Consider the following 18,458-nt stretch of genomic DNA (forward strand, 5'->3'; position numbering starts at 1 on the left):
CTTAGACTGGGTTTCAATGAGAATGACAGATCTACAACTCACATTTCTACAACTCCTATTATAGCTTTATGAGTTATACTCTATATATTTTATCTTAAGTGTGTGCCAGGCCCTCTATAGAGTTAGGGTTGTATATATTATATATGGTATGAGTTATATATACACTGAACAAAAATATAAACACAACAAGTCATGGTCCCATGTTTCATGAGCTGAAATAAAAGATTGTGAAAATCTTCCATACGCACAAAAATAGTATTTCCGCAAATTTTGTGCACAACTTTGAGTCGTGTGGGGGAGCGGTTTGCTGATGTCAACATTGTGAACTGAGTACCCCATTGTAGGATCATGGTACAGGCATTCATAAGCTACGGACAACGAACACAATTGGCAATTTGAATGCACAGAAATACCGTGACGAGATCCTGAGGACCATTGTCGTGCCATTCATCCACCACCATCACCTCGTGTTTCAGCATGATAATGCACGGCCCCATGTTGCAAGGATCTGTACACAATCCCCGGAAGCTGAAAATGTCCCAGTACTTCCATGGCCTTCATACTCACCAGACATGACACCCATTGAGCATGTTTGGGATGCTCTGGATCGACGTATGACCGAGTATTCCAATTCCCACCAATATCCAGCAACTTCGCACAGCCATTGAGGAGTGGGATAACATTCCACAATCAACAGCCTGATCACCTCTATCATCTCTATGCGACAGAGATGTGTCACGCTGCATAAGGCAAATGGTGGTCACACCAGATACGGACTATTTTTCTGAACCACACCCCTAACTTATTTCTAAGACATCTGTGACCAACAGATGCATATATGTATTCAGTCCTGTGAAATCCATAGATTAGGGCCTAAAGAATTGATTTAAATTGACTGATTTCCTTTTATGAACCGTAACTCAGTAAAATCTTTGAAATTGTTGCATGTTGTGTTTATATTTCTGTTCAGTATATTATATTCTATAGGGTGTAGTCCCACCTGTTTTCTATAGGGGGCGATGATACCGATGTCTTTGGGTGCGATTGTGGCGAGGCCCCTCTTGCCCTGCCCCTGCAGCAACTTCTTGAGGTAATCCATCAGCACCTCGATCTCCGCCACGTTAAAGAAAGACGGACTGGTAGCCTCCCGCTCATCACGACCAGCTACACCATGGAACACCACCGGGAAATTCTGGAGGTAAACCAATGCTTAGCAGGCTATTAAGATTAAATTCATTGAATCAAGTCTTTTTTTGGCCCACAAGATGTGCATTTCGTCCCAGAGGATGACACATGTAAGCATGAATTAAAACACAAATTTCCAAGGTGGTCCTCGATGGTGCTCCATGTTGGTTTAAATGGTGTTGGGATTTACGCTGAGACCTCAGAGAACATGTGTTTGCCTGTGTACCTTCTGAGGCAAGTATTCCCAGGTGCAGTAGGAGTTCCGGATCATCTCGTTAGCAAACACCTGTAGCTCCTCCTCATAGAACAACCCGTTAGGCACCTTCAGGATAGAGGGATGAGACCTGGAGAGGGAGGGAGATAATGAAAGGAAACAGTTTCAATTAGGGATGCTAACGGTTAACAAAAAATCTATTTTACTGGTCATGCTTATCGGTCTATAGGTTAATTGGCATACTTTTGTGTTACTAAATTGCAGTGTGTGTATTTTCGTTAAGTCGTCATGTATGTTATTTCTCACGCACACAGCATACAAAACCTAGTTTGAGGAGCGGAATAGATAGCCCATCACCTGTCAGACAGCAGCTCCTCAAACTGCTTGTACTGGAGTGAAACGTTCCATTGCGCAACAAATAACAATTCTCAAAGCGTTCGCGTGATTAAAAACTGTGACGGCCACGATTATTGAGAAAAGAAAGTAAGTTATTTCTCAATCTCAACTCATTATTAAAACTTGCTTCCCATTCGCCATTCGAGTGCATAGGCTATAACATGAGATAGTTAGTCGAGAGAGTCTTACTTTTGCCTCTTGGCATTCTTGTCCAGATCATCATGGCATTGGGAGTTCTTTATGATGGCCACATTAGCAGATAATTACTGTTTAATTTTTTTGGGGGGGGAGGGGTAAAATAAGCGAATATATTGAGAAGTCACCTTGTCCTAGAGAGATTTACATGGTTACCAAAACGTCACGCCAGGGTAAGCCTTCACCAAACGCAGCCCTGATGTTAAGTGTTTCTAAAATCCCCTATGGGGAAAAATGAACGTTGGAAAAACTATTGGAACCATTTCCTTGCTAGGTTTTATGGGTATTATGACTCATACAGTGGTACGCTATTGGTTTTCATATGAACTTTCTTTCATTGTCCAGAAGCCAGAAGCCAAAAGGCACAATCCTACACATATCAGCAACACATCCTATTTGTTGCTATTAGATATGTTTCTAAAGGAGATTGTCATCTCTGTCACATATGGCACCGCTCGCATTAGGTGTGCTGTTTAGAATGGTCTTTTCCCCCCCGAATTCAATTTTGGCAAAATGTTTGAAAATGACGTTTTATTGCTATATTATTGCATGTTTCCATTAAGCTCTTTATGAAAAATGTCAGTTTCTTGTATGCATACATAGCATTTTCGGTTGGTCACGTCATTTTACTGTTAAAAATGTAACAGTTTGTTGACCGGTTAATCAGGGTCGGTTAGTCGGCAGCAAAATGGACCAAAATTTGCATCCCTAGTGTCAACGCTTGTCCTTTTCTCCCAAAGTGCTTGTGCTGGCCTCATTAAACCAGCCTGATCAGGAGAGCTTACATACCTGTAGTTTCTCAGTAGTTTGGTGACGTAGCAGTTGTTGAACACTCCATTCTCCTCCTCCTTCTGATACAGAGACACATCCTTCATCAGCCTCTCCAACAGAGACACACCTAAGAGATAAATAGGGAGAGAGAGTGAGTCCTCAGAATCATAGCGGCTTCTACAATCTCTTCTATGTCAAAGGATTTTCAAGGAGTAGGGAGAGGAATAAGAGGACAAAGAATTTGGAGAAAGTAGAGGAAGAAGGAGTGAAAAGAAGAGGAACTGACCCATGCCGTGTTTCAGAGCCAGAGGAGACCTGAGGATGGGTCCCAGCTGTTTAGGGTCTCCAGCTAGAACCACCTGACCCGTCTTTGGTTGGAGCAGCCCTACACACACACACAAATTATTGGGCTTGTTTAACATTGCAGCCGACAGTGCAGGTGGCTGCCTGATCTTCAAATCACCTTCCTTCGTAAATAGATAAATGATTATTTGTAGATCAGTCAGTCACAATTTACCCATGACGCAATAAGGCAATAGGGGGTGGGGTATTTGGCCAATATGCCATGGCTAAGGGCTTATCTTAAGCACAACACAACGCCAAGTGCCTGGACACAGCCATTAGCCGTGGTATATTGGCCGTGGTATATTGGCTGTGGTATATTGGCCGTGGTATATTGGCCGTGGTATATTGGCCGTGGTATATTGGCCATATATATCACATGACCCTGAGGTGCCTTATCGCTATTTTAAACTGGTTACCAACTTAATTACAGCAGTAAAAATAAATGTGTTGTAATACCTGTGTTATACGGTCTAAAATACCACGGCTTTCAGCCAATCAGCATTAAGCCCCCTCCCCCCTCATCCATCCCTCTCTCACCAGCCAGTGATATGATGGTCTCCGTTTCAACGGCGTGTCCCGCCTCGTCAACAAACACGTGACTGAAATGACCTGGAGGAACACCACCTGTCACCAACCTGGAGAACACATACACGAGACAGAGAGGACAAAAGTTAGCTTAGCATTAGTGTCTCGCTATGGGGATTCCTAGTATTAGCATCTCTCTATGGCAGTGGCCACATACCGGTCGTTGACAATTGACTGGCATCTTCAAGGCACTCCTAGTCGATCAACACACCTTTCTGTAGAAAAGTCAACTATAAAGACTTGCTGTCCTATTTTTCCTTTTTTAATTCATCTTGCGCTTTTGGCAGTAGGTGCACTTGATTCAGGAGCCATGCGTGCCGGGTAGGTAAAGTGTTCTCACGTAAACCATTTAATTTGCCTGAAGGGACAAACTCCGCCTACCGGGTGGACCTGGAGCTATGGCTAAATCAAGTGCGTCTACTGTGCTGGCCAGTCGGATAGCTCAAATCACTGTGCCTAGTACAACTTCCACGACCCCACAGCAAAATCTGGTACGAGCCTACGTGAGATTTGATAATAGAGCACAGAGCTTCAGTGAGATACTGTTTAAGTTTTTAATTCAGCAAATGTTTTTATTCAACAGTTACAAAACAGTAAATGCGCTTGTCCCTACTTCCCCTCATGCTACAGCTGCAATTCATTATTAGCTAAGATGTAGCGATAGGCCTGCATTTGTATAATTAGCAGCTCGTTGTGTCTATTTTAATATCAAGGAATATTCACTTTTTCTGGTCATAGGAACATAAATTTGTACGAGGCAGAAACATTTGCGGTGCCATCAGGTGGAAGACTGTGTCCCCCCCTCTCTCTGGTCAGTCTCACCGGAGGAAAGGACAGGGACAGTGAGAGGTAGACGGTCTGCTGCTCTCTCCTTTCCTCTGCTGAAACTGACCATCAGATGCAGGTACCATCAGTCAAGTAAAATAAAAAAGCAAATTATTTCAATTTATACTCAGCTAGGCCTCGCAACTGATACAACAACTGATCTATTTTGTCATCAAAGCTCGAGTTTTGAAATATAATATGGTCTGAGAAGAACAATATTGGCAGGCCAGGCATATAGCCAATATGCTGTGATAATGTATTAGGCTCATTCCTACAGAACTGTTTTTATTAGGTTAATGTTGAATATTTAAGTCATGTTTAAAAATCAAATCTGAACAGCAGATCTGGGCTTGCTTTCTGACTGCGAAAGTGATCTTGAAAAGGTTGGTTACCACTGGTCTATGGGGAACTCAGGTGTTAACGGCTAGTGAATATCCTTACTGTCCTGCATGGAGCTAGAGTGGTGATTATGATCATGCGTTACCCTAGTGTAGCATTTTCCTATGGGGATCTCCAGTGTTAGCAACTAGCGGCTATCCTTACCGTCCGGCAGTGATTAGGGTGGTGACCACGATGCTGTACTTCATCAGTTCCTCTTTACAGGGAAACACAAAGCAATCCTGACCCAGGTTACAGCAGTCCTGAAGAGAAACACACACACACGAGAGAGGTGTTACACACACACAAAATACAAACCTCACACTGATGTACACACTCACTCACACACACCCGTATATCATTGGGCACATCTTCAGGGTTACGGGATGCGGCGTACATCCGGAACAGCTTCCTGTGTTCCAGGTGTTCTAGAAGCTTCAGAGCCAGCAGGTCTGCCGCGCTATTGGACGGAGCGCACGCCAGGATGTGGGTGTGACTCTGTGTCTTCAGCACCTGTTTGATGGCTTCAACCACTGTCACAGTCTTACCTGGGGGGAACAAACACACACAGCGTTAGTAAGTAAGTCGGAACTGCTCATAAGGCATGAGACCATCTCCTGTTTCTGTAGCGCGAGGCAGCTTGATGTACAATTACACCCCCTGGAAAGGAAGCAAGCCCCTGCAATAGTCTAGCTATCTCCTTATTCTGTCCTTAATGCTGAAGGCCAAGCAGAGACGGATCGGGTCCCATTTTTACAGTCTTTGGTATGACTCGGTCGGGGATCAAACACCCAACCTTTCAATCTTAGGGCAGACACTAACCACAAGGCAAAAATAAAATACACTGAACAAAAATATAAAATGCAACATGAAACCATTTCAAAGATTTTACTGAGTTACAGTTCATTGAAGGAAAATCAGTCAATTGATATAAATTCCTTAGGTCCTAATCTATGGATTTCACATGACTGGGCAGGGGCATGCGTGGGCCTGGGAGCCACGGGTGGGCATAGGCCCACCAACTGGGGAACCAGGCCCAGCCAATCAGAATTAGTTTTTCCCCACAAAAGGGCTTTATTACAGAGAAATGCTCCTCAACACCTCCCTGCAGGTGAAGAAGCTGGATGTGGAGGCCCTGGGTTGGCGTGGTTACACGTGATCTGCGGTTGTGAGGCCAGTTGGACGTAGTGGCAAATTCTCTAAAATGACTTGTGGCTTATGGGAAAGAAATGAACATTCAATTATCTGGCAACAGCTCTGGTGTACATTCCTGCAGTCAGCATGCCAATTGTATACTCCCTCAAAACTTGAGACATCTGTGGCTTTGTACTGTGTGACAAAACTGCATATTTTAAAGTGGCCTTTTATTGTCCTCAGCACAAGGTGCACCTGTATAAGGATCACGTTGTTCAATCAGCTTCTTGATATGCTACACCTGTCAGGTGGACTGATTATCTTGGCAAAGGAGAAATGCTCACTAACAGGGATGTAAACAAATTTATGCACAAAATTTGAGAGAAATACGCTTTTTGTGCATATGGAACATTTTTAGGATCTTTTATTTCAGCTCATGAAACATGGGACAAACTATGTGTTACGTTTAGATTTTTGTTCAGTATAAAAGATGGTGATGCTGAGGAGGGCGCACGTTTTGCCGGTTCCTGCTCGACTTAGCTTTTTTTTTTAATGGCTATTTTTGCATTTACCCCAACCAAAAGGCCTGGATGAATGGATGAATGGCGATATCTGTACAATGCTGAGAGCCTGTACTGCAGCATTGAATGTCAGTAGAATGAACCCTGATGAGATGGCATGCGACGCGCACAAGGCAAGCAGGTACGAGCTCTGAAAATCCATTGATGATGCAAAAAGACAATACAGACTTAAACTTGAATTGATTTCCGACAACGCAGACTCGCGTCTCATGTGGCAAGGACTACAGACTACAAAGAAAAATCCAGCTAGGCATTGAAGCCTCCCTCCCACACGAGCTTAACACATTCTATGCTCGCTTCGAGGCAGACAACACAGAGCCATCCATGAAGACTCTCGTTGCTCTGGACGACCAGGTGCTTTCGGTCTCTGAGGCTGACACGAGGAAAACTATTAGACAGTGAATCCTCACAAAGCAGCCGGCCCAGATGGCGTCTCTGGTAGTATCGCCAGAGTGTGTGCTGACCAGCTGGAGGACCTCCACAGAACGTGCCATTTCCATCGCTATTCACATGGCCGTAACACATCTGGACCAGAGGAACATCATTGTGAGAATGCTGTTCATTGAATACAGTTCAGCATTCAACACTATTGTTCCCCCCCCAAGCTCAGAGCCCTGGGTCTGGACACCAATTTCTGCAACTGGATCCTGGACTTCCTGACGGACAGAACACAGGCTGTGAGGATTGGCAACAACACCTCCTCCACACTGACTCTGAACCCAGGGGCCCTGCCCATGGGTGTGCCCTCAGTCCTCTACTGTACTCCCTGTTCACTCACGACTGAGTGGCTTTGCACGACACCATCTCTATCATCAAGTTTGCTGACGACATCACGGTTGTAGGCCTGATATCCAAAAACAACGACGAGTCAGCCTATAGGAGGTGGTAAGTGAACTGCCATGGTGATGTCATGACAACAACCTCTCCCTCTATGTCAGCAAAACAAAGGAATTGATTGTTGAATTCAGGAAGCATAGGGAACATTCCCCGATCCACATCAATTGGACTGCAGTAGAGAGAGTCACATGTTTTAAGTTCAGAGGTCTTGTCATGGACAACACCACCACTCTTGTCAAGAGGGCGCCAACAGCATCTCTAATTCCTAAGGAGGCAGACTGGTTGCATCATGGCCTGGTACAAGAATTGCTCCATCCACAAGGCCCTCCAGCGGGTGGTGAAGACAGCCCAGTACATCACTGGGACCGTGCTCCCACCCATCCAGGACATCTATGCAAGACTGTGCTTGAGGAAGGCACGCAGCATCAGACCCCACACACACACCCAGCCACGAGCTGCTCTCTTCCTTACCGTCAGCAGCCATCAGACTGCTGAACACTTGAACTGGACTGACCACCTGTTCGGATTCTCCACACCTTAGCACACACACATATACATTCATTCTACACACACACACACACACACACACACACACACACATTATACTGCTCTATTTATATACTTGCCCACCATCCTCCCTTTCCCCAATATACATGTAAATATTGGACAATAAATTGTGCCTTCCTGTGTTAGCCTTATGCTAAAATGTATTATTCTATTCTACAGACTTTATGTTCATATTATTATATTTTATTATTTCTAATTATTTTGCATATTCTAGAAGGAACCTGCAAGTAATCATTTTGTTGTACGATGTATATACAGTACCATGTGTGTCTTGAACATACGACTAATACAACTTCAACGGAGTTGGTTAACACACACACACACACACTGCCTTCGGAAAGTATTCAGACCCCTTGACCTTATTCTAAAATTGATGAAATTGTTTTTTCCTCATCAATCTACACACAGTTTACAATTGGCTCATTCATCCCCCTCCTCTCCCCTGTAACTATTCCCCAGGTCGTTGCTGTAAATGAGAACGTGTTCTCAGTCAACTTACCTGGTAAAATAACGGATAAATAAAATAAATTAAAAAACACAATACCCCATAATGGCAAGGCAAAAACAGGTTTTTCTAAATTGCTCATTTATTAAAAAGAAAAAAACTGAAATATCACATTTACAGAAGTATTCAGAACCTTTAATAAGTACTTTGTTGACTCATCTTTGGTAGTGATTACAGCCTTGAGTCTGCTTGGCTATGACACTACAAGTTTTACACACCTGTATTTGGAGTTTTTCCCCATTCTTCTCTGCAGAGCCTCTCAATCTCAGTCAGGTTGGATGGGGAGCATTGCGGTACAGGTATTGTCAGCTCTCTCCAGAGATGTTCGATCATGCTCAAGTCCGGGCTCTGGTCGAGCCACTCAAGGATATTCAGAGACAAGTCCCGAAGCCACTCATGCATTGTATTGGCTGTGTGCTTAGGGTTGTTGGTCCTTTTTGGAAGGTGAACCTTCACCCCAGTCTAATATCCTGAGCGCTCTGGAGCAGGTTTTCGTCAAGGATCTCTCTGTACTTTGCCTCGATCCTGACTAGTCTCCAAGTCCCTGCCTCTGAAAAAAATCCCCACAGCATGACGCTGCCACCACCATGCTTCACCGTAAGGATGGTGCCAGGTTTCATCCAGATGTGACATTTGGCATTCAGGCCAAAGAGTTAAATCTTGGTTTAATCAGACAAGATAATCTTGTTTCTCATGGTCAGCGTATTTAGGTGCCTTTTGGCAAACTCCAAGTGGGCTGTCATTGTGCCTTTTACTGAGGAGTGGCTTCCGTCTGGTCACTCTACCATAAAGGCCTGAATGGTGGAGTGTCGCAGAGATGGTTGTCTTTCTGTAAGGTTCTCCCGTCTCCACACAGGAACTCTCGAGCTCTGTTAGCATCACCTCCCTGACCAAGGCCCTTCTCCCTTGATTGCTCAGTTTGGCCAGGGGGCCAGGTCTAGGAGACTTGGTGGTTCCAAACTTCTTCCATTTAAGAATGATGGAGGACACTGTGTTCTTGGGGAATTGTTTTGGTACCCTCCCCCAGTTCTGTGCCTCAACATAATCCTGTCTCGGAGTCTACGTACAATTCCTTCGTCCTCATGGCTTTTTTTTTGCTCTGACATGCACTGTCAACTGTGGGACCTTATATAGACAGATGTGTGCCTTTCCAAATCATGTCCAATCAATTCAATTTACCACAGGTGGACTCCAACGAAGTTGTAGAAACATCTCAAGGATGATCAATGGAAACAGGATACACCTGAGCTAAATCATAGCAAAGGGTCTGAATACCCATGTAAATAAGGCATTTTTGTTTTTTATTAAATCTGCAAAAAATTCTAAAAACCTGTTTTCTCTTTGTCATTATGGAGTATTGTGTGTAGATTGCTGAGGACGTATTTAATCCATTTTAGTATAAGGCTGTAACATCAAATGTAGAAAAAGTCAGGGGGCCTGAATACTTTCCGAAGGCACTGTATATTAACTCAGCACACATACACACGTGTTTTACCTGTCCCAGGTGGCCCAAACACCAGGTAAGGAGCTGGTCGGGAGGATCCAGCTACAATGTTCTGGACTGCTGTGTACTGTTCTGGGTTCTGCTCTAGAGCCCTGTCATACAACCTAGGGAGAGGGGGAAGAGGGACATAGAGAGGGGGGGTTATGCATTGGTCAAAGGTCAAAAAGGAAGTGTGGGTCAGGCAGATGGGTGGTGTGAGCTCACAAGAGAGGTTGTTTTTTGGGTGGTTGGATAGTTGGGTCTCCAGAAGGGAACAGTACATTCCCCAGGTTGTGTCTGTCAGCCAGCTCTGTTGCTCTCTGCTGAAGCCTAGTGATGAGACGGTTCACCGTGAACTCCACATCAAACTTCAGACCATCTACGAAGGAGGACAAAAACCTGGAGGGAAGTGGGGGGGATAGAGAGACAGAGGCTACATTACGATTATCGACCCTTCTCCCCCGAAGTGTACTTGCCAGGCTATTCAGACTCCTTAATCCGTTCAAACACAACGCCACACCCACGGATGTTTGTTTTTGACCCCTCCCTGAACATAAACACATTGGGGCTGTCTGATTGGTTCCAGAAACCAATGGGTTGGGCCGGTGCCAGAACATGTGGGTGAAGCTGCGTTTTCCTAGTATGTAATTGGCTTTGATACTGATATTGGTTAGAGACAATCCAATCGCTGATGACTTTGTTTTCACCACAATCAACATCCCAAAACAACTTCCAATGGATGGCAGATTCAGACTCAATTCTGTAACAAACGTTTGAGCAATTCCTTTTAGTGTGAGAGGTCAGAGTAGCAGTGTACACTTGTCCACTCCACCTCATTGGTTTAAAAGAAGTTAACTGGTATATTGAATAAGGTTGAAACTCCCTCCAGCCATGCTTTCACTAATCCAATGCTTGAGGAGGAGTATACGAGTGCACACTTTTGAAGACAGAGTCGAAAATCGGAATGTAACCAGAGAACCATGGTAACCATGAAGAGAGCGAGCTATTGACTTATAAGATCCCTTCAGGAAGCAGCCTCCTCCAATCATGTCCTTACTTGCTGCTAAATCCCAGTTTGACGGAGTCCAGCTCCACGCGGTGGACGTAACCACGGTATTTGACCAAGCCCCCCTTAGAGTCACCTGGCCTCGTCACCAGGATGGCGTCTCCCCGTAGGACAGACGGACGGCTCTCGGACACACCTGGTACCTGCAAGAGCACACAACATACTGGACTGGAGATAAACCCTGCACCATCTAGTAGAGGATGAACTACGTTCCTAGTGTTGTGTGTGTGTGTGTGTCCGGACCTGCAGCACCGTTAGTGTCTTGTTGGTCTCGTCTCTGACCGTGTGTGTGTGTGTACCTCTAGCACCAGTAGTTTCTTGTTGTCCTTGTCTCGGAACATGGGAGTATTGGGCTTGTTGTATCTCTTAATGTCCACCTCCATCTGTAGCTCCTCTAGATACAGCAGCAGCTGGAACCGTTTAGAGTAATTCTCTCTACTCAGACCTGACTCTAGGATAGACCTGGGGGAAGAGGGGAAGGGAGAGAGAAAGAAAGAGACCTTCACAGCACCCATATTGTACACTGGCAGGGTGGTCTAGGATTACAGAGGAGGAAGAGGAGGCACTCACTGGGCATCCAGTGAAAGAGGAGAGGAGGAGGCGTGTCCTTTGAGGAACTTGATCAGATCTCTGACATATCCTGGAACCTTGTAGTCTTGGAGACGCTCCACGGCTGCCAGGTTGTTGGCTGAGAGACTGACGGGGAGAGAGAAGGAGGAGCGAAGAGGAGGAGAGTGGTAGTGGTAGAACAGGGTGAACCATGGAGAGACAGGGTTAGTTATTTGGTAGCAGAGAGAACAGTCAATTAATCATGACTGGTGTTGATCGCTGAGCTGTAGTCAATGAATAGCATTCTCATAGGTGTTCCTTTTGTCCAGGTGTGAAAGGGCAGTGTGGAGTGCAATTGCAACATCTGTGGATTTGTTGGGGTGGTGTGCGAATTTGAGTGGGTCCAGGGTATCTGGGATGATGGTGTTGATGTGAGCCATGACCAGCCTTTCATAGCACTTCATGGCTACCAACTTGAGTGCTATGGGCGGTAGTCATTTAGGCAGGTTACCTTTGCGTTCTTGGGCACAGGGACTATGGTGGCCTGCTTGAACATGTAGGTATTACAGACTCAGTAAGGGAGAGGTTGAAAATGTCAGTGAAGACACTTGCCAGTTGGTCCACTCATGCTCGGAGTACACGTCCTGGTAATCCATCTGGCCCTGTGGCCTCATGAATGTTGACCTGTTTAATGTGTGTGTTACCAGGTGTGTGTGTGTGTGTGTGTGTGAGACCTACCTCTCAGGTGGCTCCCCGTCTTCTACAGTGTAAGGCAGATAATCTGTAGCGCTGATGATAGCTCTAGGTCTGTAGGGCGCAGTTGGGGCCAGCTCCCTGGCCAGCCCTGTCACATACTGGGCCTCGATGAACCGCAGCAGGTGGAAGGCAGGAGAGGAGGAGGATGAGATGGAGGGTTTAAACTCAAAGACCAGAGTGGCTGGATAGAAACCCAGGAGGCTGGACTTGAACTGGAGCTGCACTTCATACCGGTCACCTGGGGAAGAGAGAGAGGGAAGGGGGAGACGAGAGGGAGGGGGTTTAGTAACATATTATAGAAAGAGAGTGTGTGTGTGTGTGTGTGTGCACCAGCATGCGTCAGGTTCCCTAGGCCATTCTTTTGGCCCAGACCTTTTGATGTCTGTAGATCGGTAAGGTGTTAGCAATATGGTGGAAACTCCACCACTTACACCTGTCCAGACCCTACAGAACTGTAAACATTGAAGGGTTGGGGCCAAAATTAAGGCTGAGGGAGTGATTTGGGCTGTGCAACTCTTGCCTGGTTGGAGCTTGTTTGGTGCTAGCTGTAGAGGGTTGTTGCGGGAGACTGCGGGTCTTGTTTGGGGCTAGCTATAGAGGGTTGTTGCGGGAGACTTAGCGTGTGTGCGTGCCTATATACAGTGTATATTATATACTGTAGTTAGTATATATTTAATATATACCACAGGAAGACTTAGGAGCCCACTCTCAATGAGTGTAGATAGCCTGCTGCCACTCTGCTAATCATCAGATGGAGGAAGGATGCCCACATGGGTAGTTGGTTAAGTAACCGATTCATTAACATATTTAAATGATCTGCATAATAAATAAATGTGACTTACCTTTTGTGTGACAAGGGCTGGCCCCAAGCCCGTAAGGGGCCCAAGAGGCAAAACAAATAAAAATGTCACGGGATCCCACTCGCAATGTTCAAAATACACCAGAGAACATAATTTAGCCACAGAGGATCAATAATACAAAAAAAGTCTTGTGGAATAGGTTTTATCACAAGCACATTCAGGTATCTGACAAAATTAAGGAAACAAGGTGTTGTGCCACCACGAGCTACCAGAAGCTATCAGAGCAGGTTCAATGCACCATGGCATAGATTCTACAGGTGGACCTAAACCCTGCCAGGAAAATGCAACCCACACCATGACATACTCTTTATAGTCCTTGTTTACTCAAGTATTTCCTTTACTTGGGCAGTTAACAGCATACCTACAGTCTGGAAGGCAGCATGTGTGCCAAATCAAGTCAAATCAAATCAAATCTTATTAGTCACATGCGCCGAATACAACACCTACAGTGAAATGCTCACTATGCAAATAGTCTGGGTAGCAATTTGACTAGATGTTCAGGAGTCTTATGGCTTGGGGGTAGAAGCTGTTTAGAAGCCTCTTGGACCTAGACTTGGCGTTCTGGTACCGCTTGCCGTGCGGTAGCAGAGAGAGCAGTCTATGACTAGGGTGGCTGGAGTCTGATAATTTTTAGGGCCTTCCTCTGACACCGCCTGGTATAGAAGTCCTGGATGGCAGGAAGCTTGGCCCCAGTGATGTACTAGGCCGTTCTTACTACCCTCTGTAGTGCCTTGCAGTCGGAGGCTGAGCAGTTGCCACACCAGGCAGTGATGCAACCAGTCAGGATGCTCTCGATGGTACAGCTGTAGAACCTTTTGAGGATCTGAGGACCCATGCCAAATCTTTTCAGTCTCCTGAGGGGGGGAATAGGTTTTGTCGTGCTCTCTTCATAACTGTCTTAGTGTGCATGGACCATGTTAGTTTGTTGGTGAAGTGGACGCCAAGGAACTTGAAGAGACCACATCATCTGTGGATCTGATGGGGCGGTATGCAAATCGGAGTAGGTTTAGGGTTTCTGGGATGATGGTGTTGATGTGAGCCATGACCAGCCTTTCAAAGCACTTCATGGCTACAGACTTGAGTACTACATGTCGGTAGTCATTTAGCCAGGTTACCTTAGTGTTCTTGGGCACAGGCACTGTGGTGGTCTGCTTAAAACATGTTGGTACCACAGACTCGGACAGGGAGAGGTTGAAAATGTCAGTCAAGACACTTGCTAGTTAGTCAGAGCATTCTCGCAGTACACGTCCTGGTAATCCGTCTGGCCCTGTGGCCTTGTGAATGCTGACCAGATATAGGGTACAGCTTGTTGCGTTGTGGCCATAGATATATAATCCATAGAAGGCTTTTGTAACCTCTTACCCTGGCCCTTAATTTGACTGTTAAACTCATGGGTGCATTAGCAATGGATGCCAGTCCTGATTTTAATCTGAACTGCCATCTATGGATTATATTTCTATGGTTGGTTGCAGCTGTCGGTTTGCCTTTTGCAGATTTCAAAATACAAATTTGGGGAAAACAGTTTGGAAAGCAAATGGCTACTGCTGAAAAGAGAAGACAAATCTGTCTGTAGGACCAATTAGCATCTAACGGCAGCACTCGTTTCAAAGTAGCTCATCTTGAGCTAGGCAATTGCCAAGAGAAGCACGTCGGCCATGACCAAATGACGAAGGTGAAGCCTTTAGTGAGTAAGTGTGACACTGGAAATTGTATTTGCTAGCCTACTGTAGCTTATGATCTAGACGCTATATATATTGCCTCCTAATATTGTACAATCTGTGTTTCGCTTCATTGGCCTGGGCTATTGTTTGTCTTAATCCCGCCCTGCCTGTGTGTGTGTGTGTACGTGTCTTGCCTGGTCCCAGCTGCAGAGGGTTTTTGCGAGTGACTTTCTGCTTGTCCTGTAGGTTGAAGCAGGTCATCCGGTGCAGAGCAGAGTAGTAGGTGAAGAAGAGAGGACTGGAGGAGGAGTTCTCCAGGAACAGACGAACTACGTACACCTGGGGGGGGAGTTTGTTAGTTTCTCCTGTAAAGTCATTGAAAGAAAACAGCTACTTGTCGCCCGACCTGCTATCACTTTAGATTTGCATGCGCCTCGTCTGACCATTAATCGCACCTGTATAAATTGCACGTGGGCTTTGTGGGGAAAGACTCTGGTGTTGGGTGCTGGGCGTTCCCCTGTGTCCCCAATTTAAATGATGCTAGGAAGATGCTGTTTTCATAACAAGTGGGAAACTCGTAAAATACTACTTGTAAACTGGGAGAAACGAGTTCTGTGCGCTCACGTGCTTTGAACTGTCGAGAGTGGCGATTGGCTGATATGGCAAACAAGCTGCATCAACCATAAACTAAAAGTACAGCTATTATGTTGGCAAACTAATTAGTGTTCTAAAACAATATGAATAAATTATAAATTATGTTTTGTTGTTGCATTTAACTGCCCAAAATACTGTTTATCAAGGTATTTTCCTTAGTATGTGACTTCAGACTTCAGAGTTCAGCATGTGGGAAGAGTCAGAGTTCAGAGATGATAGACGAGTTTCCTATTAGTAATTACCAGTTGGAGGGGTATTTAAGTGGAGTTTTCCTAGTCGTATGCTGGTATTAACGAATGTACAAGATGTTATGAAAGTAGCATTAGGGTCAGAGTTAGAGTCAGGGTTAAAGGTCAAGGTCTGGTCTTACCTCGGTCTCACTCTCCAGACTGAACTTGATCAGACCGTCTACAACAGGGTGGTCAGAAGTGATGCGTACACCGCCACGGTCAGAGATCAACTCCGCTCTGAGGGGATAGGGGTCAGGAGTTAGGTTAGTCACATTACAGAGACCCAATCCCAAATGGACCCCTAGACCCTATGCACATGCCGAGATCGGAGAGGATTTGAAAGGTGTAAGCAATATGATAATAGCTTCACTTGCTTACTGAAAGGCTAGGTGGATGTTTAACCATATTGCATATACTCATCACATCCTGTCAGTCCATAGGGCATTTGGTATTGGGCCACCAAGGATCGATAAGGACCTGATGACTAGATGTTCAGGAGTCTTATGGCTTGGGGGTAGAAGCCATAAGAATAAAGAAGAATAAAGGTAAAGACAAACAGCTCCATGTCTGGACCAATCACCTGTCAGACTTGAACTTCCTGAGGATGTAATTGGCCAGTCTCCAGTCTCTCCTGGGGGTGTGTGATGTCTGGGCTGGGTCAGATGAGGGCGACACACACACCCCGCTCACACATGCCCCATTCTTCTGCCCCACCCCATTCACCTTGCCTCCATTCTGAACAGGAAAAGAGCTAGATGCCCCCTGCTGCTTCCGGCCACGCCCCTTTCCCCGGGTTCCTTGCCACTGGTCCTGAAAGAAATCCCTCACCTGCAGACCAACACACACACACAGGGGTCAAATTCAACCCTCCGTCTCTTTAGTCTAGTGCCATGTCTATATCTGCTGTCAGAGCAGTGTCATTTTGAAAACAAATTTCAGTCTTCCTTTTTGGGGGGGGGGGGGGTTGGCTTTAACAATGTTGACTTTGTAACATACGGAAACACACACGCCAGAATGCGGTTGGTATCGATTGCTAGATTGCAACTGGTTGTAAAAGCTGAGCTGGAGAGGGTGTGGGCCGATCATGAACCAGGACTTTGGACACATGCACGCACAACTGGCGAGCTGTTTTAGGAGCACAACAGTAACCCACTACCTACACCCTACCCAAAGCTACCAGGCTAGGGCCATATGATAATATAAGTCCGTACCAGGCTAGTGTTGTAGGCCTACCTTTGGTTTGAAGTGCACCACTCCCGAGTAGACGTTGGCATTATTGGACAGCTTGAGCGCATACAGGATCGAACTGAAGTTAGGGTCTCTCACTCCATCCCTAAAAGAGAGAGAGGTTCAAATGCAGAAGTCTTCATCAACACCTCCCATCCATTCAGACAAGTCACCAATTCTGTGCCTTTTGAGAAGTGTTGAGTTCAACTCGTTTTAACATTCTTTCGTGAAGAGCACATTTAACTTCATGAAAAAAAAAACGTTTTTTCAAATGTTTTCTCCTAATGTGGGCTTCTGATTCCTCTCCTACGTTTAAAATGTGGATTGACCAGATTGAGCTTTTCAAGAGGAAGAAAGTCAACAATTGTGACCTCCGCAAGAGACAATCCAAGTTAGTTAGACTCGGTCTCGACTACTCAACTATATTTCAAACTGGACAGAGCGCATCTGGTGATAAAGGAAATATGTCTATACACACACACACACACACACACACACACACACGGAAAGTGCTGTAAAACTAATTATGTTCTCGTTACCTCAGCTAAAGCTGGAAATATCTAACATGATCACTGATAGTTGTACTGCAAATTTGTTGTTTGTTACATTTTATTCTATTATTTATGTCTGCCACATCTGTGAATGTAAATTGTGTTTTCTTTGTTGACTGAAAAACAAGAAAACTTTGAATTAAAAAAACATGTTTTCACATCTCAAGAGGTACAAAAATAAAATAATACTATAGTAAGTGCCTATAATTAAGTGATAATGCCCTAGAACCCGGTGTTTGGAGGATATATTGGCATGGGTGTTAGGCCCGAGACGAAGCCTCCCGACACCTTCATTAGGCTACAATGGGACAGCTAGAGGTCAAATCTGAATATTGAAACAAATGTCAGAGAGACAGACAGCAAGGTTTATACAAATCTCCGCTGTTGAAAATGAAATGTTAGGTCTAAAAGAAATACGAGATAATGTCTAGATGCTTTTTATAGTGGAGATCAAGTTTATAAAGTGCCTGGCTGGGCTGATGAGACAGCAGATTGCGCAGTCAGATGGAATAGAGCAAATAGGCATTTTAACATCATAGATTTATCCCGTGGTAACTTATGGAATAGACACCAGCTTGAAGCTATTGGTGTACAACCGGGAGTGGCAATTGAATACAAGCTCCACCCATAGGTAACAGGGTTGACGTGTTATACTCGGCCCGCTCAGTTTTCCACCACAAAACACCAGTATATGGACAAATGATGTAAAAGCAGATGAGCTGGTTCTAGTCTAGGATTTGGTTATTTTGAAAAATATATTTTTAAAGGAATTTTCACCATATTAATACGAGAGTTCAGTTCATGTAACAGGTTTGAACTTAAAATGAGGGACAGATGTAAACTTTGCAAAAATATAAAAACGCAACATGCAACAATTTCAAAGATTTTACTATGTTACAGTTC

General features: G+C 45.0%; 1 protein-coding gene across 1 annotated transcript in view; it reads right to left on the bottom strand.

The window, feature by feature from the left end:
- LOC135514737 (putative helicase mov-10-B.1) overlaps positions 1-18,458 on the bottom strand; it is a 35,416-nt gene that overhangs the window by 9,925 nt on the left and 7,033 nt on the right. Inside the window, exons 2-18 of the mRNA XM_064938291.1 lie at positions 17,011-17,110; positions 16,358-16,605; positions 15,918-16,014; positions 15,088-15,232; positions 12,355-12,610; positions 11,638-11,763; positions 11,367-11,529; positions 11,059-11,210; positions 10,227-10,400; positions 10,014-10,126; positions 5,246-5,442; positions 5,060-5,157; positions 3,644-3,741; positions 3,048-3,146; positions 2,780-2,888; positions 1,412-1,529; positions 1,001-1,192 (exon numbers count right to left, since the gene is read on the bottom strand). Coding sequence (XP_064794363.1) covers positions 1,001-1,192; positions 1,412-1,529; positions 2,780-2,888; positions 3,048-3,146; positions 3,644-3,741; positions 5,060-5,157; positions 5,246-5,442; positions 10,014-10,126; positions 10,227-10,400; positions 11,059-11,210; positions 11,367-11,529; positions 11,638-11,763; positions 12,355-12,610; positions 15,088-15,232; positions 15,918-16,014; positions 16,358-16,605; positions 17,011-17,110 — 2,485 coding nt within the window. The remainder of the gene's footprint in view (positions 1-1,000; positions 1,193-1,411; positions 1,530-2,779; positions 2,889-3,047; positions 3,147-3,643; positions 3,742-5,059; positions 5,158-5,245; positions 5,443-10,013; positions 10,127-10,226; positions 10,401-11,058; positions 11,211-11,366; positions 11,530-11,637; positions 11,764-12,354; positions 12,611-15,087; positions 15,233-15,917; positions 16,015-16,357; positions 16,606-17,010; positions 17,111-18,458) is intronic.

The sequence above is a fragment of the Oncorhynchus masou genome, chromosome 26, assembly GCF_036934945.1.
Source record: "Oncorhynchus masou masou isolate Uvic2021 chromosome 26, UVic_Omas_1.1, whole genome shotgun sequence".
NCBI lineage: Eukaryota > Metazoa > Chordata > Actinopteri > Salmoniformes > Salmonidae > Oncorhynchus > Oncorhynchus masou.